Consider the following 23,180-nt stretch of genomic DNA (forward strand, 5'->3'; position numbering starts at 1 on the left):
TTCCAGCTGAATGGTGGAAAAGGGGACCTAGAATTTCCATGGAAACATTTCAATTTAACAGTACTTAAACTAATTGAACACAGTGTTTCTAAAGGACCAAGTCATTATGCATTAACCATATTTGATGGACAGGTGAAGAATTTTTGGTTTAGCTGTGTAGTGATGTTACAAATGCACGATAGGATATGAACATGATGCAGCACATCAAGTAGATGAGTTATGGGAACAGAAGCTGTGTGATTGTGCAGTGTCAGTGCCTCTTTGTAAAGGATCTTCCTGATTTAATGAAAGGTTTGCTCCTGCCTTGGTTATGCACAGTTCTCCCAGACTTCAGAATCAAAATGGCAGATGGTTCTTAGCCCACCTAAAATATTCTGGTCAATAATGTTCTCATACACAAAAGCATAACAAAAAACTTCTTCAGTTACAGCCATGACAGAGGAGAAATACCCACCGCTGGCTTTATCAATAACCGTGTCTTTGTTCCACACAATTCCAGCAGCAAGGGGAGGCATTGTTGGTGGCATAGAAACCTTTCTTGTGAGGACCCACTGCAGGGTGGCACTGTCTCGGTACAGTGCTCCTCTCAAGAGCACAAGGCAGTTCTCTGATTACATGATGGAGAGAGCAAAAGAAAAACAACAGCTGTCTGTGGCCTGCCTGCCCGTCTTAGATTTACCACAACTCACTGGTAGTGCTGAGGAAAAGCTCCATGAGAAATGCAAGAAGTTAGAAATTTCTGTTGTTTGTGAGTGCTGTTGGAGATGTCTGACTCGCTCTCAGATGTGTTGTTGCATACAATGTTTCACAGAAAATGGAAAATGCTCCCTGGTAAATTGCTCTGAAGGATCGTGTTCCTTTCTCCAGCCTCAAACACAACCACCATGGGAGGGATGAGTGTGCTCTGTGTGATGTTCCCAAGCACATGAGCCATGAGGTCCACGTCTTCATGTGTGCTCTTAACAGTGTTCAAGTAATTTATTCTTACACCAAACTTCTTAGGAGCTTAAAGGGCTTATCTCACCAACAATTATAACTTGTTACCCAAGTCTCATCCCAATTTGTTCCCCAGATCTCTGCTCACACAGTGCCCAGGGTGGCAAGGGAGATGTTCTGAGGGACACTGTAGCTGGTGAGCATCAGAACTTGGAGTGGCTCAGGGCCAAGAGGACATCTGTGCACACTGATCTGTGCATCCACACACCACACAAGGCCTGGAGCATGGCTGCAGGTCACTATAAATAGGGGACAGGAAGGAAGAGGTCCCTGGCCTCCCTCGGGATCAGGGTGTGCACGGACACTGACAGCTCCCAGCCCTCGGGGATGGTTACTGGGACATTCCCCACTGGATCCTAGAGTGATGTTTGATTAATGACTGTCATCCATAGGGACTGTACTACAGACCCCCTGTGCGTGTGCTCTGGTGTGGACATACCAGTAACTGCATGAAAACTACAAAACAAGCAAAGAAATTCATGCAATAAAGCATTAAAACATTATCTGGAATTGAAGAGGTGGGAAGGGGTGGCAGCCGAAGGGCAGGAGAAGCGGGGATGCCGTGCAGGACTCCAGGAACACACGGGGGCCGAGGGGCTCGGCAGCTCCAGCCCCACCGGGCCGGGGGGCACGGGCGGTACCAGCGCCGTGTCTGGGCTCGCCAATGCGGGGTACCTGTGCCAGGCCAACTGCCCGGCCACCTGTGCCGGGTGCCCGTGCCCAGGCGAGCCCTGCCCGTGTCTCGGTGCCCACGTCCCCGTGTCCCCGCGGTCCCGCGGCCGCGCCCAGGGAGGCGGGCGGAGGCGGGGGAGCTCCGGGCCCGCCCCTGGGGCTGCCCGGCTCTGCCCGGCCCTGCCCTGCCCTGCCCGGCCCCGCAGCTGCCTCTGCCCGCGAGTGCCAGCACCAGGTAGGGCCGGGCGCGGCTGCCGGGGCTTCCCCCGGCCCCTCGGCGCACGGCCGGGCGGAGGGCACGGGGACTCGGAGGGACGGAGGGAGGGCGCCGCGCTGCCGGGTCCTGTCCCCGCTCCTGTCCCGGGGCGGTTCCCGCGGCATCTGCGGGGCTGTGCCGGGCTGTGCCGGGCTCCGCGGGAGCGCTGCCCCCGTCCCGAGGGAGCAGTTCCCGTCCCGAGGAGCCCCCGCAAGCCCGGTGCGCCTGCGAACGCCGGTGGAAGCGGTGCGAGTGGTGATGGGAACGGCGGGGGCTTGTTTGTTTTGTTCCTTGCCTGGGGGAAGAATGTTTGAAAGCTCTGTTTGAATAGAAATTCAAAAAATGTAGACACTGAAAACATATTTAAAATGTTTCCTAGGAAGAGTGTTAAAAAAAAAAAGTTATGGGGATGACTTGTTTCAAGGAGGCCTCATTAGTAAGTAGATCCCTCTTGGAATAAAACTGCTTTGAATGTTATTTGCTCTTGGATGTAAAAAATCCGACTTTGCTAACAAGGATGATACTAGCATTGTTTCCCCTAAGTCTCTTATTTCTCTTACTGATCATTAGAATTTCCATTTTCCACTACCAACTCTGCATGATGCAAGTTTATTGGCAAAAAAAAAAAAAAATTCCTTTATTTCCTTTGTGGGAGTAGAGCATGGCTCAGCTCAGGGTGTGGAGTCAGAGGGGGTGGGGGTTCCTTAAATGCCTCTCCTCCTTTGGGTCTCTCAAACTGTTTTACAGAGAACCTTATAACATCCATCTGGAAAAATGAAGTGAAACCTGAGTACTGAGGAATGGGTCTCTCACAGGTTATTGCAGCTGCTTTCTCTTGGCCACGAGACAGTTTATTCCATAGTTCCTGCCACGGAGAGATGGGAGATGGAAGCTTAGTCTGTGCAGGAGCAGGGAGAAGCAGAAGTGAGCCCCGTTTGACATCTGCTCCGTGGGATGGGTGCTGCTGGCACTGCTGCCTCCCTGCCCAGCCCAGTGCCCGGGCTGGCCGTGGTGCCAGGCTCTGCTGAGCTCTGTCCATCTCCAGAGTGGATAATGGGAATGCTGGCCTGGCACCAGCCCGGGCTGTCAGTGCCCATCTGTGCCATCACCAGCTTGCTGAGTGCTGGGGAGTCCAGCTCCTGGATCTCACTGGAATTCAGCATGAAGACAGGGTGGGAATTTTATTTACACCTCGTTAGTGGCGTTGGTGGGTGGTGAGCACCTGAAATGTTCCGTGTGTAAAGACAGGGAGAGATTTCCCAGTGGCTGTCTGAGAGTTCAGCTGAGTTTTAGTGGGAGCTGAGTACCTGCAGTGTCCCCAGAGGAATGACTCTGGCTCTTGGCAGAGCAGAGGCTTTCTCTGGCTGGATGGAATTCCAGGGCTGTGGGGAAAACAGTGGGGAAATTGAACCAGCCATCAATCTCTGGCTGCTTCTGAATGTCAGAAGGGTGACAAGGCAGAAATGCTACTGCTGCTGCTAGTTTAACTTGGATTTTACAGGCACAAATCCAGCCCGTTGTGAATTTGTTCCTTTCATCAGCAGAGCAGGGATGGAGCACTCTGCAATCCAGGTCCATGGCTCTGATCATGTCACCAGGGGGGATTGCTTCCAGCTCTGGCTGAAAGGCTGCCTGCTGTGTTCCAGTGCAGGGCTGGTTCTGTAGTGATTGCTGTCACTCTGGGAGTGCTGCAGCCCATGCAGCCCTGGTGGTGTGGGCAGCAGTGCCACTGAGGGCAGCAGTGCCACTGAGGGCAGCAGTGCCACTGAGGGCAGCAGTGCCACTGAGGGCAGCAGTGCCACTGAGGGCAGCAATGCCACTGAGGGCAGCAGTGCCACTGTGGGCAGCAGTGCCACTGAGGGCAGCAATGCCACTGAGGGCAGCAGTGCCACTGAGGGCAGCAGTGCCACTGTGGGCAGCAGTGCCACTGTGGGCAGCAGTGCCACTGAGCCTCTGTGCCAGGGAAGGGGTCAGGACCTTCCTCAGGGACCCAGGCTGGGCCAGAGCTTTCCCCCATCCCATGGTCAGATGAAATAACTTTTTGTTGTAGTTTGGGTGTTTTACAGAACTCCGGTGGGAACCAAACAATTTTTAAAATAGCCCTGTGACCTATTAAGTGCTTTATATTTGGATTTATATTTGCTTTCAGCTCACTTACAAATACAAGCTTTCCATTTTAATCCAGCCCCAGACATTAGTGCTGCTGCTGAGTGGCATGCATGGGAAAGAGGATTTTGGACAGAAATATGCAGCTTCACAAAACAACTATTTCCCTGCTTTACTTTGGAATCTGGAGACCTAAAGAAACTTTTTTTTTTGTTATTCTTTAAGCTGAGGTGATGGAGTTTTGCAGCTTGATTGCAGTAAAGCAGAACATGGTTAAACACAGATATGAAGTGGCTTGGGTACAATGACTCCTGCCTAGAGAGAAGCTGCTGCTCTTGTTTTCTGTTCCATTCCACAGCACTCGGGAATTATCATGTGAATAATCAAGTTCTGAGCGTGTCTCTGCCTCTGCTTGATTATTATCAAATGTTTTTCCTGAAAAGGCAGAAGATTCTGATATGGACAATTTGTCTGTAACAAGCTGTGTATTATTTCTGTTGGTTAGTGATTGTCTGGTTCTCTGGACCAGGTATTTGATATCCCTTCTAGCAATTTCAGCTGAAAAGAAAATTGTATGCATTGATATTTCATATGTTTACTTCTAATCTCTTTTGGATCTTTTTAAACTCAAGACTCAAAGGGTGTTTTATGCAGTGGCTTTCAGAGGTCACTCAGGTTTTGCATTAGGAAGAAAACCTCAAGTTATTTTTTTGGTGAAGCTTTTGTGCAGCTCTTTGTGTACCTCTGTCACTTCATTTGTTCTGCTTCTCACAGCATTAGTTCAAGTGTGTGTCTATTCAGTCCCTTAATCATTAATTAATCACTTCAGACACTAAGAAGCCTAAGGGAATCAGAAAGAAACGCTCTGGATGATTAATTCCTTTCCCATAAAAGCACTAAACTGGCTGGAGCTCTGAGCCATGCTGGAAGTATTTTCCCTGTGTCAGGCACAAGCTCCCTAGGTGGGGATAGTGCACAGCTCTTGAGCTGAAAGCTGGGCTTGGGCACTTGGGGAAGTGTTTTCCTGCAGGAGGCTGCGCAGAGCAGTGGGAGAAGGGAATGCAGCCGGGGCCAGCCCCGGGGCACGGCAGAGCTGGCTCAGCGCTGTCTCACAGCACATGTTTGCACAGAGATCAGAATGGAAGAGTGTTCAGGCACTCTCCCTCGGGTCTGTCCTTGTGACTGGGCAGTGGGGAAGTGTCTGGATCAGGGATTTCTGACTTGGTTCAGGTGTTTCAGTGAGGAGGAGAAAGGTAAAGCCCCAGCGGTGGGAGTGTCCCGGCACCGCGTGTGCACCGGGCCTGCATTTCACGGGCTTTGCCCCATCTCTGCTCCCCAGGGAGGCACAGGCGTTGGCACATTTTCAATATTTACACTGTGTCCTACACCCTGATAGCACCAATGGCCAGACAGATTCATCGGGCCCCTTATCAGCTGTCAGACGCTGCTGGTGCCTGTTTGCCCTGCAGCAGGCTGTTCCTGCCCTGCGGATCCAGCTGCCCTGCTCAGCACAGGGAAATGCGGGAATGCTTCCCTGCACAGCAGGGCAGGCTGTGTCCCTCGGTGTGTGCCCCTGCTGCTCCAGGGCTGTGCCAGGGCTCTGTTACTGTGGCACTGAGAAACCCAGCAGAGATGAAATCGGGGCAGGCAGTGCCCGTTAAATGTCAGCCCAGACCTTCACACCTGCTCAGGGAAGGAAAGGGTGCCCAGAGAAGCCGGGGAAGGCAGTAGCAGCCAGTCTCAGCAGGACACCCAGGTATTTATCTCTGCTTATCCACTGATGATGCATTTGCAAGGTTAAATAGAGCTGTGACATGAGTGGGGTTAAGCAGAGCTCCGGGTGCTTTGCAGAGCTGGGCTGTCTGGAAATGCCAGCTTGGAATGGCCATGCTGGATCCGGGCCCTCAGGGAGCCTGGTGCTGCTGCTGCCATGGGAGTGGCGGGTTTGGTTCTGCGGATCTCACACTGCCCTCTGCAGAACAACCTTTGTTTTACTTCGTTCAGTTTCCCCAGCTCTGGGACGTAGTGAGCAGCTCCGTTCTCAGTCAGGATATTCCAGGCTTTTGTGATCAATATTTGGGATGTGATGGTGTCTAGATGATATGGACTCTGAAGATTTATATATTTTTTTCCTTTCGCCGGTTTCAAACTGTTCTTTTCTGACTACAGACTGTGGTTTTGGTCTTTTCTCTTTTTTTGTTCCTCATTCACCTCCCACTGAGAACCTGGAGAGCTGGAACCGATCTCAGCACAGGTCCCAGCACAACTGGAGTGGGAGAAACAACAGTTTGTCTGTATTCGGGCAGTCAGGCAGTGGGACACTGTCCAAACCCAAAGTTTAGACATATGTTGTTTACTCAGTGTTTCCACATGCAGTAAAAGTACAGCTACAATTCAAACCAGCATCTTTAAACACTGGAGGAAATGAATCATCCCGGGATCTCAAGATGGATGGAGGCTGCTGCAGTGAGCACTGACACCGGGAGGACTTTCCCTTCTTTTGGGCTGTCTGCTCTGACAGATCAGACCCAATCCTCCACACCAGAGCCCGAATCCTGCTTGAAATGAAATGAAATGAAATGAAATGAAATGAAATGAAATGAAATGAAGCCCTCTCCCGTTAATCCCGTAGCTTCCCGGAGGAAGGGATGGTTGTGGCCCGAGTGTTTCCAGCATTGCCCTCTTGTGGCTGTGCCCGGCGGGATGGGAGCTCCGGCCGTTCCTCCTGTGCTGTTCCCGTGCCTGCTGTTGGGTGGCTCTGGAGCTCACGGAACTCCTGCCTGAGAAGCTCTGGATGTTCAGCCACGGTCATTAACGCCCTGGCCACACCTGTCTGTGTCAGGAGAGCTGGGACAAAATGGAGAGGAGAACTCTGAGAACTCCCTTCCCACAGTGGTTACTTGGAAGTTGGTGTTTGAGAAGGAAGCCACTGTGTGGGGAGTGGGGAAAGGGGGGAGTCCTGTCTGTCCCTGAGGAGTGTGGTGGAGATGGGTGTGTGCTGGGCAGGACTGGAGGAAGCTTTCACTCACAGGTCTGTGACTGTTCCCTGCCAGCAGGTGAGCACAGGAACCTGGAACCCTCAGCCTCACGTCCTTGGCTGATCTAGAAGGAGCACCTTGATTTTTATTGTGCATTAAGTAAACTTCTTTTTTTGTTAATCCTGAGTTGCTTCATGTCTTGTGGAGTCTTTTGATGTGGAAAGTTGAGTTCTGTGTGGAGCTGATGTGGAAGGCAGGAACTGATGGACTCCCCCTGGCTCTGTGGTGACACCAGACCTGCTGTGCCCCATCACTGTGGCCTCAGCAAAATTCATTTATGTGCTTTTTACACACTTGTACTCAACCCTGCCATCTGCCTGCAGCTCTCCTGCCCTGGTCCCACGTGTGGCAGTGACTCCTAAGTCCCTTCACGCCCTTGCCTGGGCCTGATGCTGCACAAGGAGTGCAAGGCCACGCTCTGTGCTTCCCTTTTGGATTGTTTGAGGCCACTCTCCTGCTTTCCAGCCTTTCTCTGGCAATAACGTGTTGCTTTTGGGTTATGGATCACAGATTGAACAACTTCTGTGCTGCAGAGGAATGTATCAGCTTGTTCTCTGGGGAAGAAGAGTTTGCATAAAGTTGCAGATGATTTTCCCTGAACCTGGAGACTGGAGGAAGAACATCTGTGTCATTTCCCTGCAGCTAACCACAGGCATGTCTTCAGTGCCTTCCTCAATGTGTTCTGGCTGTCAGCAGCAGCTCTCTCTCTGGGACAGAACTTGGGGAGGTGGTCATATTTTAATGTGCTGGTTTATGTCTTATGCGTTACATAAACACTCCTTAAATATTTTTTCAGCACTGAACAATGATTTGTGTTGGAGCATAATTCAGGGTTTATTTTTGCTCCCCAGTGAATGAAAGTGGTTGGTGGTTTCCACTGATCCAGCCTTCCCTGTGCTGTGTATGTTTAAGTGCATGATTCAGCTCTCACTTATGCTCAAGGCAGGGCTCTGAACCAGCTGATCGTATCAGCAAATTTCCCTGGGTGTGTTTCAGATGCCAGACCTGTCTAATCTCCAAAGCTTTCTTCTGTGCAAGAAATATTCTTCCCAATTTACATCACTGCAACTGAGAGGAAACTCAGGTTTTTGGTTGAAGTTTTCTGCCTGGGTGCATGGGGCTGGAAGCTCTGTGTTTACTAAGTGGGTTTGAATTCAAAAGGTACAGAGCCCAGAATAGAGCTGATGTGACTCATAGTGCAAACAAACAGCTGGAAAAAGTGAACAATACTCAAATCTTCTGGGCCTTCTAACTTGCTCAAGTGGTTTAGTAGGAATCTTAATTTAACAAATGCAGAAAACCTGCTTGCCAGTTGCACAGCTAATGCTGGACTTCATGTCCTGGACTCTTGATCTGACTTAGGCAGCTCAGTTGGAATTTTTTTGGATTTGTGGCTTTTCTGTTAGGATGTAGCTGCAGGGAATGCCATTAACTGTGCTGCTCCTCACCCAGGGAGCTGAAATAGTTTATGGAGTCACTGTGGCTGGGGAGGAGGAGGCTCTACCATGCCAGTTGCTTCTTATCCCAAATAACCTTTGTTTACTGGCTTCTTCAGGGGATGGAAGGAAAGGGCTTGGGTTTAGATTTGTATATATATGAGTTTAGGGCTGTCTGGAGATGGAAAACTGAGCTAATCTATCACTTTAGATATTTTTCAATGCCTGTCCCCTTGGTAACAAAGCTGAAGTCCTGCCAGAGTTATTTTCAATGGTTTACTGAAGAATTATTGATATTCTATACTGGTTTGGCAGGGAAGCTGAATGAATAAACAAATATTTCCATTTTCAGGGTGTGCTGTCATCGCTGTGGATCCTGTGCTGAGCTTTCTCTGTGTTCAGCAGCATCATGTCCTGAGTTTTGGATTGTCAGAACTCAAACAGTCATGTGCTGTTCCCTCTCACAAGCTTTGTAAATTCATCAGAGTTTTTATGGGCAGCAGCAGAGCAGAGAGTAAAGAAATGGCTACATGGGTAGTCAGACAGTGTAGATTGTGTTCAAAGTGCACAAAGGGCTGAACCTTTGTGCAAATAACTTTATTGGGGTTTTGTTCGTGTGATCTCTTCAGTGGCGCTGTTACAGACCTGGGGAGTGCAGCCCTTGCTCTGGGCTGTTACTGTGGCAAGCACAACCTGTAGATTTCCTCTAACTGATCATGCCAGGAGGATTATACCCCTTTGCCTCTTGCAAAACAAGGATTTAGGGTTTTCCTGTTGTTGCAGCAGAAATACAGCAGTGATTTACCTCTGCTGGCACTTGGTGTAGGCAGCCTGGAATGCTGTGAGATAAAGGAGGCTTTCTTTTTTTAGGACATATATTGCTGTTTATTTGGAGCAGTTCATATTCTCCAGGCAATGTTTGACAAATAAATAAAAGGAAAGAAAGAGTTAGTTGGGTGGGAATGCAAATGTGTGCCCCTGAGGTACAAAAGGGATTGGTGCATGAGGGGCATTTTTGCAGCATGACTGTAGTGTGGACACAGACTCTACTCAGATTTACTGTTCTCCTCATATTTAAGAAACTCAATCTGTATTTGCAACCTGTTTTGATGTTCTGCAAGTGCCATCCATTCAAATCAAAAATCCAGCCTTTGCCATGTAGAAAGGCAGGAATTGATCCAGCAGTGAGCAGCAGGTGGTTTGGATGCTCTGTGGTGAAGTGTTGTGTTGGCTGCAGCCCTTCCTGTGTGGGTTTTGTTTATGCAGCAGATTTAGACAAATTATCTGAACCCACTGACGCCGGAGCTGCAAATGAGCACAAGCACATGGGCATGTGGGCTACCCTTGTGTCTGTCTCATTTAGTTCAGCCAAGCTTTCCTGAGCAGCCCTGTGCAGGTAAGTCCTGACTGTATTTGTGGGTATATTCAGGTGTGAATTGCCACAAATTATTAGGAATTAACTGGGTCTCACAAAAATTGTTGTGCTCATTTTTCTCTTGTTAGTGGCCACTTACTGAATGAAATAAAGATTTTTTCTCTTTCTTTCCCTGCTGTGAGTATTGGATGATATATTATCTTGTAGAAAGTTACTTTAGTGACATCATTAAGCTTTAGATGGTGGTAGATGTGAAGATGTGAGAGTGTATTTGATGTGGAGGAACCACACATTAATTATTCCCTGTAATGGATTTTGAAGTGTGATGAGGCAGAGTAAGAGATTCCAGGCTCAGTGTCCATGGGTTTTTCCTGAAGGCAGCAGCACATTCCTCCCAGTATGGCTGTGCTGGGCAGTGCAGAGCTGGGCACCTCCTTGGCAGCAGTTCAGAGAGTGAAGGCAAACAGCCAAAGGGCTGCTGGTGTCAGTCTGGGAGGGCAGAGGTGACTGTGACAGATGGGAGGGAGGCACAGCCCCAGGGATGGCTGAGCAGAGCAGAAATGAAGAATTTAGGGAGGGAGGCCAAGAGAGCTGTTTGTTACAAGCTGCAGGGTGGAAATAGGAGAGGTGGTGTGGGTTGGATGCCAGGAGAGGCAGGAGCTGAGTCCGGCTCGGAGGGGATGGAAGCTGCAGCAGCAGTCAGGGCTCCCAGCACGGCACCAGGAGGATGCACAGCAGGGCTGGGATTGCTGAGCTCAGGCACTGGGGCCTCTCTGCCTTTCCTGGCCTTCCCCTGAAGCAAACAGCTTCCAGCCTCAGGGAGATCATTCATTCCACACTTCCCTGGAGCAGCAGCTCCAGGCTGCCACTGGGCTGTGGCCAGGCACAGACTTTGATCAGTGGTTGCCTTTCCTGTTGGGTGCCCTGGGACTGTTCCTGCAGGCCAGACTCCATCCCAGGGCATTCCTGGGCTGGCCTGTCCTGCTGCTGTGACTGCACATCTGGAGACCATCATGAGCTTGTTGTCTTCCAGTGGTTGCTCAAATCATTGGGTAATTTTCCCAAGTCCTTGTTTTCATCACTATGCAGCCAAGTGTCATTTAGCTGATCCATCTGCACTGAAATCCTGTATTCCAAGCCCTTTCCATGTTTTCCTTAAACAACTTTCCTTTGCATAAGACATTGGCTGTGCATAGCACCCTTTCTGGGACCAAGCTGGACACTTTTATGAGCAGCAGCTTGAGAAGTGCCTGTTTTCCATGTCTCCATCAGGACACCCTTTCAGCAGGGCCCCGGCGGTCTCAGCTGGCAAATGCCCTCAGAACAATGTCCAGAGCAAACATTTCTGGGGCTTGATTTAACAATGCAACACTTGCTGCCAGCAGTGATAACCCAAACCAGCTGTTGGGGTAGATTTACACCTTTTCCCTCCAGGAATGGCTCAGATTAATTAATTTTATGAAAGAGCACTAAAATATACAATTTATGTAACCCTCTTTCAGTTTTTTGCCTGTATTTATATATTGCACAGCTCATTGGCAATGCAAGCTTGGACTTAAAAAGTGCCAAATTAATTAGAAGGCTAAATAAATGCTTTTCAAAAATATTGTATCTACATATATCTGTGGATTACAATATCCTACAGTGGGATGTTAAAGAAGATTATCCTGGGTCTTTGTGCCTTCGGTCCGTGAGGTTTGCCCAGGTGTGGGACTATACAGGTATTTCATTTAGTAATAAGAAGTCCAGAGTATTTTTCCATTTGGAAAGGACCCATCTCTTTCTAATGTTATGCAACCCAGTCATTTTGGTTTGGGTTTGCTGCAGCTGCCAAAGCCTTTCACAGCTGCCTTCCTTAGAGTCAGGGTTCCAACATGTTTTTCACTGAGACTTAGACCTCTGACACTCTGAACTTCCTTCAGAGAGATCAGAAATACCAGCAGGACTAGCACATTGTTTTTATTGTCTGTTTCAGTTTGAGACTTTCCAGTGAAATTTTCAAAGGTACATTGCCAAGGTGACATTTCAAATTAAAATGCATCAGCTTGGACAAGAGAGCAGCAGAGTGTTCTCAGGAGAGAGGGAAAGAAAATATCCTCATGGAGAGTGGGGAAAGCACAAAGCAGGGCCTGCTCTTTCCTTCGTGGAAGTTTTGTTGTGGAGTTTTATGGGTGGAGGGTTTGGCCCCTTGTTTAAGAGTTTTATGAGAGATTCTGACTATGGCAAGCTCAGCCTGTCAGGAATTGTCCCCTGGGTGTGTTGAGAGCAAAAGTGCCCAGCAGCTCCACATTGTGTGGCTGCTCCATTCCTGAGGGCCACAGGGAAAGGTTCCTGCTCAGGTCACTCACTGCAAACACTTGGGAAATGTGATAGACGAACTTGCTGCAGTGTGAGATAGTTGGAAGAATAATCTCTTTATTGGTGGCAGGTTGTTGGGTGCTACAATCAGCCCTGTTGTAATTCCTTTGGCCTGAGCAGGTTTGATGGCTCCTGTGTTCCTGTCACAGGGTGTTGCTACACCCTCAGAAATACTTGCTTGTGAAATGATTGAATTGCTGAACGAGCTTTTGTTCTGTCACCTCCAGACTCTGAATGCTCGGTTGTGCTCTGGGAGCTGCGATCCATCGGTGCATCCCCCGACCCTCCCGAGCTGTCAGTGCCGGTGCTGCGTGCGAGGCTCATTCGGGCGCACAGCACGGGCTGAGCTCTGCTGCTCTGACAGCTTCAGGGAGCTGAGGGTGCGTTCCCCATCCTCAGGCTGCTCCCTTGCATCCTCCTCTTCCCAAATCTCCGTCCCTGCACCCCCTGCCAGCTGGAGCGGCCGTGCTGTTCTCTGAGTCTCATCAACTTCCCAGCTCTCAGCTGACAAAACGTTGCCTCTGTTGCTGATGTCTCTGAGTTTCCCCGTGCGGGGACGCTTGGCCCGTGTGACCCTGAGTGCTGTGGGTAATGGATCGCACATTGTGCCGGGCTCTGGCTCGGGAGAGGCTGCGGGAGGCTCTGGGATTCCAGCAGGGCTGTTTGCACAAACGCGTTACGCCCCTGGGCTGCCGAGGGGGTGGATGTGTTTGTCCCCGATAAAAGATTGGCTTCTGCTCCTCATCTCCCCCAGCAGCCAGAGGAGCTGGGACTCCCCACAGCTCTGCAGGAGAAGGAAGAAGCCCATTTGCTCCTAGAAATGGGCAGGAAGGACTTCAGTTATCTTTTCCTCACCATTTGCTGCACAATGGCTCTGAAGCTGCACTGTGTCAGCTCCATGTCTGTGGCAGGGCTGGGATGTGTTGTTACAGCGGCTCTTGTGCTTTCAGCTGTGGTAAGTGAGGAACATCACAATTAAACACTGAAAAACTTCTGGTTCCAGCGACTTACAGGACTCCCTCTCCTCTAACTCTTTGTCAGGTTTTAGTGGGAATTTGGTAGGATTCAGGCAGACTGGAATCATGATGATAAAGTTAATTCTTTCCCATCTTTGATATCTGATTTCAGCTTAGGAACCACTTTGATACCTAACTTACTGTTTTGCTTTCTAGCTTGTAACATTCTTTATTTCTGCCTTGAAAACTGAGCATATTTTACTTTTGTCCATCAGCTGCTGTGAACCATCTTCTTTGTCAAAGTACTGAATGCTTCTCATGTAATACTGAAATGTTTTCTTCCCTGTTACCTGATAGCTCTCAAAGGTGTGATGTGATCGATGGACAGACTTCATTGCCAATACACCAGAAATGTTTTATTTCCTTTCAGAATTACCAAAGTGAATTATTTTAAAAGAAAGTGTTCATTATGTTTATTAAAAAAAAAAAAAGGATATTGCACTGTGTTGATATATTGCATAAGGATGGCAGTAAACATATTAAACCAAAATTGCAATGTTCTTAGGACAGGATGTTGTGTAAATTAATGTCATTCCTACAGGGGAGCAGTTAAGTAACAGGTCAGAACAGAAGAGCTTTAAGAAGCCTGTTAATTACCTAAATATTCAATATATTATATTCACAGCATTTTCCATTTGGTTTTAGAAAACCTGTAAATCATGTTTATGCAGGATGTACAACAAGTGGAGTTAAAGTGGGGTTTCTTTGCCACAGCCTGGAATGACAAGCTTCACTTATGTACCATACTAAGAAGTTATAAATTAGTAAGAAAAATGCAGAGATTAAAATCCAGAGAGAGAGGCAATAGAGTCTAGAAGAGGAAAAGCCAGTAATAAGCCAGCAAGTAGAGGTGATTGGAAGTGAAAATTAACAGTGATCAGTGGAGAGGCATTCTTTCCACACACATCCTTATTTTTTTCCCCCTTCAAAACTCAGTGTACGAGAAAAAAGGAAACTTTCCACTTTTTGCCTGGCACACCAAGTTAGGAGATGAGAAGCAATTTAATTTGGAGACTTCCTTGTGTCTTGCCCACTGAGCAGCACCCTCTGTCTCGCCCCCAGCCTGTCAGCATGGTGGAGCACGCCGAGTTTCTGAAGGCTGGGAAGGAACCCGGCCTTCAGATCTGGAGGGTCGAGAAATTTGATTTGGTCCCAGTGCCAAAAAACCTGTATGGAGACTTCTTCACCGGTGATTCCTACCTGGTGCTGAACACCATCAAGCAGCGCAGCGGGAACCTCCAGTACGACCTGCACTTCTGGCTGGGTGAGTGCTGGAGTGTCCCTGCACAGCTGGGAGCACAGAGGGACCCCTGGGCCTGTCTGCCCCAGCCATGGCCACGAAATGTTACCCAAGGAAAGAAAAGGCAGCACAGTGAGAATGCAGTCTGGGGGTAAATAGCCCTACTCGTGTCAAATATTTGTGTGGTCTCTGCAATAGAGAGTACAGCCACCTCTGAGCCTAAACCCTGAACCCTAAAATCCCTTTTCCTGGGCAATAGGACAGGTAAGTTCTGCAGAGGTTCACAGGGAAGACAAGATCTCAGGTGAAAAGTCTGGCTGAAATCCCTTCTGCCTGAGAGGAGGGAGGTCAGGTGTGTTGCTCCTGATCAGGGATTTTTCCCTCTCCCAAGTGCCCTCTGCTGTCCATGTCACCATGCCATGGCTTCCCCCACAGCCTGCAAACCCAGGCTCTTTGACAACATCACAGTTAAATCTGCTTTCTCCTCGTGTGTTTGCACAGTTGAATGCAGAAGCAGACCCTGCATCCCCTCCCAACGTCTCTCTCCACGTTTCAGGTGATGAAAGCTCTCAGGATGAGCGTGGGGCTGCTGCCATCTTCACTGTGCAGATGGATGAGCACCTGCAGGGCAGGGCTGTGCAGCACCGCGAGGTGCAGGGCCACGAGTCCCCCACCTTCCTGGGCTACTTCAAATCTGGCATCAAGTACAAGGTGGGTGACAACTGAGTCTGCAAGAAATGGCATCCTGCCCAATTCCCAGGAGAGTGAGAATTGCCCTTTTTCCAGTTGCTTAAAAGCCATTCTCAGCCAGATGTTTTCAATGAGTTGGAACTGAACAGGGTGGAGAACAGCAGATCCCAGTGGGAGAGATTTGTCTGAATTAATAATACACAAGGAAAGCCCCAGAAAGTTTTAGGAATCGAGGTTTTGTTTTTCTTGAAGAGGCAGAGGAAATAACAGTCCCAAGGCACCTGGAATGAATTTAAGAAGCAGCAAAGTTAGTGGGAAACGCCTACCCAGGAGATTTGATTTCTCCCCACTTGCATAACAGTTTGACCTTGCAGTCTCTGTGCTTAGCCCACCCTCCCAGCATGTGCAATGTTTTGGTAAAGGAGATGAACAGTAGTGGGAGTTACTCCTCCCTGCCATCACAATAAAGTGGGATAGAAGTGAAAACATGCAGTCAAGCAGTTGTGTCTGTTAGGAATCCAAAGACACAAGGAAAGTGATAGCAGGTCACTTGCTTGTAAAGTGCTGACATTTCCTCATGTCTGAGACTTTCCTGATCTTTCTGGTTTATTTATTTCCCACTTGCTTGTTGTTACTTTCATTCATTTAAAGTTGGTTGTGCTTTTTTTGAGGGTAACTGACATGGGTCCTGTTGCCTGCATTGATAAATAATTCCCAGTTCTATTAGCAGAGAAAGTGAATCCTGAGCTTGAGATAATTTCTGGTAGGCAGGACATGCTATCCACATGGGAATACACTCTTCCCCCAGTCCTGGTGTGAATCCTTGCTCCTGTGTTTCTCCCCAGGCTGGTGGTGTGGCCTCTGGCTTCAGGCACGTGGTTCCCAACGAGGTCACAGTGCAGAGGCTGCTGCAGGTCAAAGGCAGGCGGACAGTCCGGGCCACGGAGGTCCCTGTGAGCTGGGACAGCTTCAACACAGGGGACTGCTTCATCCTGGACCTGGGCAGTGTGAGTATCATGTCAAGGCAGGGGTGGCAGAATTCAAGGGGCAGGAGGTGTTTGACCTTCACATAAGTTTCATTTTCCCCAGTCTGCTGAAGCCATCTCAGTGCTGATCGTCCTGAACCACTGACACTGTTCAGTCCCAGCTGAGTCCTGTCTCACCTAGGGAGGGGCTGTCATGCTCTGACACAACTTTCTCCTCCCCCAGAACATCTTCCAATGGTGTGGCTCCCAGAGCAACCGGCAGGAGCGGCTGAAGGCCACAGTGCTGGCCAAGGGCATCCGGGACAATGAGCGCAACGGCCGCGCCAAGGTCTACGTGTCAGAGGAGGGATCCGAGCGCGAGGAAATGCTCCAGGTTATTCCCTCTGTGCCTTTGTCCCTGCTGGAGTGGCAAGTGGGGTGTGAAAGAAAGGTGGGGTGGGTGCTGTGTGTGGTATTAACACACAGCCCAGTGCAGAGCTGGTCCTTTGCCCCGCTGGGACATCAGAGGGAATTTACGTGACTGATCTGGAATTCTCTTCCACTCATTCTCTTGACTGGAGCACCTGGGAAGGAAGATCCTCTTGGACTGGCTGGTAATGATTTTTCTCTCCCTCACAGGTTCTGGGACCAAAGCCCAGTTTGCCAGCAGGAGCTTCTGATGAGACCAAAACCGACACAGCCAACAGGAAGCTGGCTAAGCTGTACAAGGTAGTGAGGAACCCTGACATAACTCTGGGGAGAGTGGAGAGATCTTTGTGAAATTGGATGGAGCTGCAATACAGAGAGGAGCTGAGCTGCTCTGAGTCCTACTCCTTCCTCACTCTGCTTCTTAACAAATTTTATGCATGAACCTCGGTTGCTTGCTCACATTGCATGTCCATGTACTTTCTGTTGGTTTGTCACCACTTATGACTGTAGTGAGACAGCTGGGACTTCCAGAATTTTTGAAAGAGACGTGGAGTGTGAAACAAATAAGGGGGAAAAGGGAGTTTTCCTCTGTGCTGGCAGGCATTGTTAGGAAAGTGACAGGAAAGAACTAGAAACAGTGAGAAGAAGGACCTGCCCCTTTCTAACACCCAGATGAAGCCTTGACTTGGAAGGTGCCATTTGCCATCAGCTGTGTGAGTGGAGAAGAGTGTCCAAGACTTTTTGGGAGGAATCTTCTCTGAGCAGCCTCTGGTATCCATGGGGTGAATATCTGCTAAGATGGTTTGTTATGTGGCACTTTATGCATCAGTCAGTAGAGGAACTCAGATTTTTAACCCCACTTGATACAGGGAGGCTGTTCCTGATACCCTTCAATCCCTGTGTGCTGTTGGCTTGCTTTAGAAGATATTTGCTTTGCACTGAGGATATTTCCCATTTTGGACCAATCTCTCCTTGGTCCCAGCAGTATGTACTTTGCTAGAAATAGTTGAAATCTTTGGAGTAAGTGTTATGTTTTTGCCATATTGTTACTGTGTCAGAGGTATCCTGTTTGAAAACAATAGTGCCTGAAGCAGCCAGCACATTTAAATGGATTTCCCTTCCCCTCCCTGAGTTCTGAGCTATGGCCACGGAGCAGCAGGGAGCAGAGGGTGCCTTATGTGACCTCTGTGCTGTGTTGTCACAGGTCTCCAATGGGGCTGGGAACATGGCAGTGTCCTTGGTGGCAGATGAGAACCCCTTCTCCCAGGCAGCCCTGAATACAGATGACTGCTTCATCCTGGACCACGGCACAGATGGAAAGATCTTTGTTTGGAAAGGTACCTGAGAGAACTGGGAGAAAAGAATTCATATCATAAATAGAAAGGCAGTTGTTCCCTCTCAGCCATCACAACAGGCACGAAAGAGATCCAGCAATGGTCATTTGTTATATGGCATCATTTATCTGGAAGGCTGGGCCCTTCTACTTTGGCAGAAGGTACCTGGGACAGTTTCTTCTCTGTGTAAAAAATCCTTACCCCCTTTCCCTCTATTTTCATTAAAGGCAAAGGTGCCAACTCTGAAGAGAAGAAGGCAGCACTGAAAACAGCCTCAGAGTTCATTGACAAGATGGGTTATCCCAAACACACCCAGGTAAGGACCTGTGGCAGCCCCAAGCACTGGGGTCACTTTTCTGCCACATGGGCCAGGGACTGTGGAGCTCGGATGGCTCGTGGCACATGTCCCTGTCTAGTGGCTCCTGTTGTGGGAGACCTGCTCTGTTTTGGGAGATTCTGCAGTGCTGCTCCTGGGCTAAAGCAGCATTTACCCCAGCACAGCTGGTGAAATTTCTTCCTCTCAGATACTCTTTTACCTTTTCCATGACCTCTTCTAAGACTGAAGAAGAGTAGATAAACCTGCTGTTCTTAGGGACATGGTTCTAAAGGCTCATTCCTTTCAGATCCAAGTCCTCCCTGAGAGTGGTGAGACACCTTTGTTCAAGCAATTCTTCAAGAACTGGCGGGACAAGGACCAGACAGACGGGCTGGGGCAGCCTCACGTGTCTGGCCATGTTGCCAAGATCGAGCAGGTCCCTTTCGACGCTGCCACCCTGCACAGCTCCAAGGCCATGGCTGCCCAGCACGGCATGGAGGATGATGGCTCTGGCAAGAAACAGGTCAGTAGTGGCACAATCCCTCTGGGAAGCTTTCCAGACTTTTCTTTGCTACTTGATGGCATAGCTGCAAGAGCCAGGAGGCCAGAGAGCCATCAGCGCTGAGGTCTTGTAACTGCTGGGGCAATTTCTGACGCCAGAAATAGCAGCAGGGTTGTGAAAGCACTGCAGAAAAACGGGGTTGATTCTGACTCCACAATTTCCCAGCACTGTGGACATGGGTTTATTCCTCCTCCTCCTGATTATTCTCCCTGTTGCCATCGCATATAGGAATGTCTTGGAGCACCTGGGTTCATGACTTTGCGCATGGAAGCAGGGGTGGAGCTGGGCTTGAACGGGCTGGGGGCTGTCCAGAAGCCCGCAGCGGGCTCGGCCGAGGTTTGGCAGTTTAAAAACTCCCCGGAAAACCTCAGAGCTCCGTTCGGGACCCGCCGCTGGAGCGGATGGGAATTGTCCCGTCAGGGCCCGGCAGAGGGCGCGGCAGCACCGCCGGCTCCGGGATGCGGAACTCGGGGATAATTCGGGGATAATTCGGGGATAATTCGGGGATAATTCGGGGATAATTTGGGATAACGCGGGCCGGCGATGGGCTCCCTCTGCAGCGCCTCTGCTCCTCTTCCGCCAGATCTGGAGAATAGAAGGCTCCGAGAAGGTGCCGGTGGACCCCGCCACGTACGGGCAGTTCTACGGCGGGGACAGCTACATCATCCTGTACGATTACCAGCACGACGGGAAGCAGGGACAGATCATCTACACCTGGTACGGGACTTACCCTGGGGCAAGTCAGGAAACGCTGGGGCTGCGTGGGGCTGCGAGTCCCTTCAGAAAATCGATCACTGCCGGTTTCCACTTCCAGAGGATCTTTGGGGGATAAAGTTTCACCCTGGATAACTTTCCCTTGCAAACAAAACGATACCAGAAGTCTGGGATGTTTCAATTGAAGTGGAACAATGGAGGGAATTACTGTGTGAACATTTTTTTTTTCCATTCCCCCCACCCCCCGGTTATTACTCCCTTCTTTGGACCAAGCTCTTCTTATCTAGGAAAGTGCTGCTTATCTAGGAAAGGTTCTTATCTCCCCCTGTACTCACTGTGCTACAATAGAGGATAAGGAATTTCTCCTTTGTGTTGAAGGAAGTGCTGCAGAGATTCAGTAACAAAGGGTTCCCTTACTCCTCTTGATCTCTGTAAAGTGTGTGTGAGGGGAAAGGCTGAGAATAAAGCTGGGATTTGGCCTTGTTCTCCAGGCAGGGCGCTGACTCCACGCAGGATGAAATTGCAACCTCTGCATTCCTCACAGTACAGCTGGATGAGGAGCTGGGAGGCACCCCTGTGCAGGTAAAGAGAGCCAGCAGAAACCAACCCCAACACTGGGGGCATAAAGTGTGTATATATATATATATATATATATATGTGTGTATGTGTATATATATGTATATGTATATGTATGTATTAAACGCCTGGCCCAGCTGGGTGCTCTGTGAATATTCCAGCTCCACAGAGGGTTGTAAAAGCCATTTCTAGTTAGTCTTGCACTCCTCAAAACTGACAAGAAGTTTCCTTTTTTCAGAAACGAGTAGTGCAAGGGAAAGAGCCCCCTCACCTGATGAGCATGTTTGGTGGAAAGCCCTTGGTTGTTTACAAGGGTGGAACCTCAAGGGAAGGAGGCCAGACTGCTCCTGCGGCAACGCGGCTGTTCCAGGTGCGCTCCAGCACCTCCGGAGCCACCAGAGCAGTGGAGGTACGTGGAGGGACAGTCAGCCTTGGGGTGGTGTGTACAGCCCATGATGGGAACAGGATCCACTGGGGATTTCAGTTCCCTCCATGGAAGAGGAACTTGGGCCAGGACATGGGTTTGAGAAAAAACGCACACAAACGTCTCTGTGCAACGACAAAGGGGAGAGTAAATCCTGGTGAGGAGAGGGCAGTGGTTTATGGCTGCAGGAACTGCCCACGTTTCCAGCTTCAAGAGGCCTGTCCTTGTTGACACAGAGGGGTTGATGTTAATGATTGATCAGTGTTGGCAGCAGGGGCTGCTCTGCCATGGGCTCCCTGGTGAGCTCCTCAATCTCCTGCCATAACCACCAGGACTGGCACAATGACAGCCAGGCATTCCTGCTATAGATCATGTGTACCTGTAATCACACACTGAAAGAGTTATTTACTCTTCCCATGTGGAAAATCTAACTCATCACTTGGATACAGGGAATACACAACACATCTGACAGCTTTACATGCTCATATGGAAAATCTTGTTTGCAGTTTATTCAACTGTAGGTTCTGGTTTGATTTTGAAGTAACAGGCTCCCTGTAGAGGATGGTTACACCTGACACCTGCAGTGTTCCTTCTTTTCAGCTGGATCCTACAGCCAGTCAGCTGAACTCCAATGATGCCTTTGTCCTGAAAACTCCCTCTGCTGCCTACCTGTGGGTTGGCCAAGGAGCCAGCAACGCTGAGAAATCAGGAGCACAGGAGCTGCTGAAGATACTGGGAGCTCGCCCAGTACAGGTTGCTGAGGGCAAAGAGCCAGGTGAGGGGGTCACAGTGGAGACCATTTTGTGTAGCTGCACATGCTCAGCAATTATTTCATGGGTATTTTGTCTCCCAGAACAAGATGTGGACATGGGCAAGAGGGGCTTCTCCAATATATTATCATTGTTTAACAGTGCTCATATGTATGTCTACAGGCCATTGGGACTTTCTGACCTGGAAGAATGCTTCAAGTCCTGCCCAAACCATAACCCTGGTGTGGTTCCATGAACAGGAGAAGCATCAGTCTCTCTCTCTCTCTGTTTTCCAGACAATTTCTGGGCAGCCTTGGGTGGCAAAGCTCCGTACCGCACCTCGCCCCGCCTCAAGGACAAGAAGATGGACGCTCACCCCCCGCGCCTCTTCGCCTGCTCCAACAAGAGCGGCCGCTTCACCGTGAGTGTCTGCGGGATTCATCCAGCACCCACCTGGCAGGGGGGACAAGCTCAGGCCCAGCTGCTCTGAGCCCCCCACCAGCTTACACCTGATCCTTCTTTGTGTGGTCTGTCCTGTGCAGATAAAGTAAATGAAGCCTGTGTTTATCTGAACCCTCTGTTTTCTAGATTGAAGAAGTTCCTGGAGATCTGACTCAGGATGACCTTGCCACAGATGATGTGATGCTCCTGGACACATGGGATCAGGTATGTCACGTTTACAGGGGGATAAGAGCAGCAAAGGATAGGCACAGATTGGCTTTTGATTGAGACCTGAACCACAATAGCCAGAGGTGCTGATGTATTACAGATTCAGCACACATCAGCCACAAGGCAACTCAGAGCTGAATTCTGATGTTTTATGGAAAAATGCTCATACATCTGCTACTTTCCCCTGATGTTAAGCTGGTGTAGAATTTGTTCAAGGGTCTACAATGCATGTAGATAAAATGCAGACCAAAAACTTCCCATTATTGACCAACAGAGCTTTGGTCATGTTGGTCGACAACCCAGGCACACCCAACATGAGGATTTTCTGGTTTGTGTCATGCTCTGTTCACTGAGGCTTCATCTAAATTATCCCTTCATAAAGGGAATGATTGATGCTGAAGTAATTAATATTTTTATCTTTAGGTCTTTGTATGGATTGGGAAAGATGCCCAAGAAGAAGAAAAGACTGAAGCACTCAAGTCTGGTAATGTCACATTTTCCTCTCTGAACTATCCCTTTCTCATTTTCCCACTGTGTGATCATGACTCAGGCAATTTATATTCTGACAGGCATAGATAAAACCATAGGGTTTTATCTAAAAACTTTCAGCGGGTGTTTTTGTTCAAATGGCCAATGTGAAGCTGCCTCTGTGGCAGCCCTTTAGCCCCAGCTGAGCTGCTGCTCTGCAGGGCTGGTGCTCAGTGAGCTCCCTCCCTGTGTCCCCAGCCAAGCGCTACATTGACACAGACCCCTCCACGCGGGACAAGAGGACCCCGGTGACCATCGTCAAGCAGGGCTTTGAGCCTCCCACCTTCTCTGGCTGGTTCCTGGGCTGGGATGATGACTACTGGGCTGTGGATCCCCTGCAGAGAGCAATGGCAGATGTGGATGTGTGAGCAATGTTTGAAACAGAGCAAGTTCAGTGCCTTCAATGCCTTCAAGAGCTCCTTCCTCCTGCAGGATGTATGTTAACGAGGGAATGATGTTAATAGCCAATTAGCTGTGCAATAATTTCCGAAAACAATCATGACCAGTCATTGACCCTACTCCTTGCTTTGATTATATTTAATACAATAAAGCTTGTATGAAATATGGGAAGAACAGAAATGGTGGGGTTTGTTACGAAGAGGAAAACATTCAAGAGCAGCTGTAGATCTCATGTTTCAACACACCTTAGAAACCAAAACCTTCTTTGTGCCATCTTTTGCACGTGGACTTTTTAGTAAAACGTTACAGAAATTATTTTGAGGAATTTGAGA

At 49.2% G+C, this 23,180-nt stretch overlaps 1 protein-coding gene across 3 annotated transcripts; it reads left to right on the forward strand.

Moving 5' to 3' along the window:
• The first annotated feature begins 1,776 nt into the window (after positions 1–1,776).
• Positions 1,777–23,163, forward strand: GSN (gelsolin). 3 transcript variants are annotated; one of them, XM_054646360.2, is made up of 17 exons: positions 1,777–1,903; positions 14,316–14,517; positions 15,050–15,204; positions 16,029–16,190; positions 16,393–16,542; positions 16,788–16,877; positions 17,782–17,914; positions 18,139–18,227; positions 18,535–18,750; positions 19,373–19,506; positions 19,995–20,085; positions 20,318–20,488; positions 21,104–21,278; positions 21,549–21,673; positions 21,841–21,918; positions 22,345–22,405; positions 22,648–23,163. In XM_054646360.2, the coding sequence occupies exons 2-17, from the start codon at positions 14,325–14,327 to the stop codon at positions 22,815–22,817; spliced, it is 2,193 nt and encodes a 730-aa protein (XP_054502335.2). In that variant the 5' UTR covers positions 1,777–1,903; positions 14,316–14,324; the 3' UTR covers positions 22,818–23,163. The 3 variants fall into 3 exon arrangements, with proteins under 3 accessions (XP_054502335.2, XP_077045276.1, XP_054502334.2); XM_077189161.1 differs by lacking the exon at positions 1,777–1,903 and adding an exon at positions 2,319–2,360; XM_054646359.2 differs by lacking the exon at positions 1,777–1,903 and adding an exon at positions 12,967–13,192.
• The last annotated feature ends 17 nt before the right edge of the window (positions 23,164–23,180 follow it).

Source organism: Agelaius phoeniceus, chromosome 21 (genome assembly GCF_051311805.1).
Source record: "Agelaius phoeniceus isolate bAgePho1 chromosome 21, bAgePho1.hap1, whole genome shotgun sequence".
Lineage (NCBI taxonomy): Eukaryota > Metazoa > Chordata > Aves > Passeriformes > Icteridae > Agelaius > Agelaius phoeniceus.

Coding starts and splice junctions, on each gene's coding strand:
- GSN (XM_054646359.2), top strand. CDS start 13,058: ATGGGCAGGAAGGACTTCAGTTATCTTTTCCTCACCATTTGCTGCACA. Junction 21,919..22,344: donor TCCTGGACACATGGGATCAG/GTATGTCACGTT, acceptor TTTTATCTTTAG/GTCTTTGTATGGATTGGGAA. Junction 22,406..22,647: donor GACTGAAGCACTCAAGTCTG/GTAATGTCACAT, acceptor CTGTGTCCCCAG/CCAAGCGCTACATTGACACA.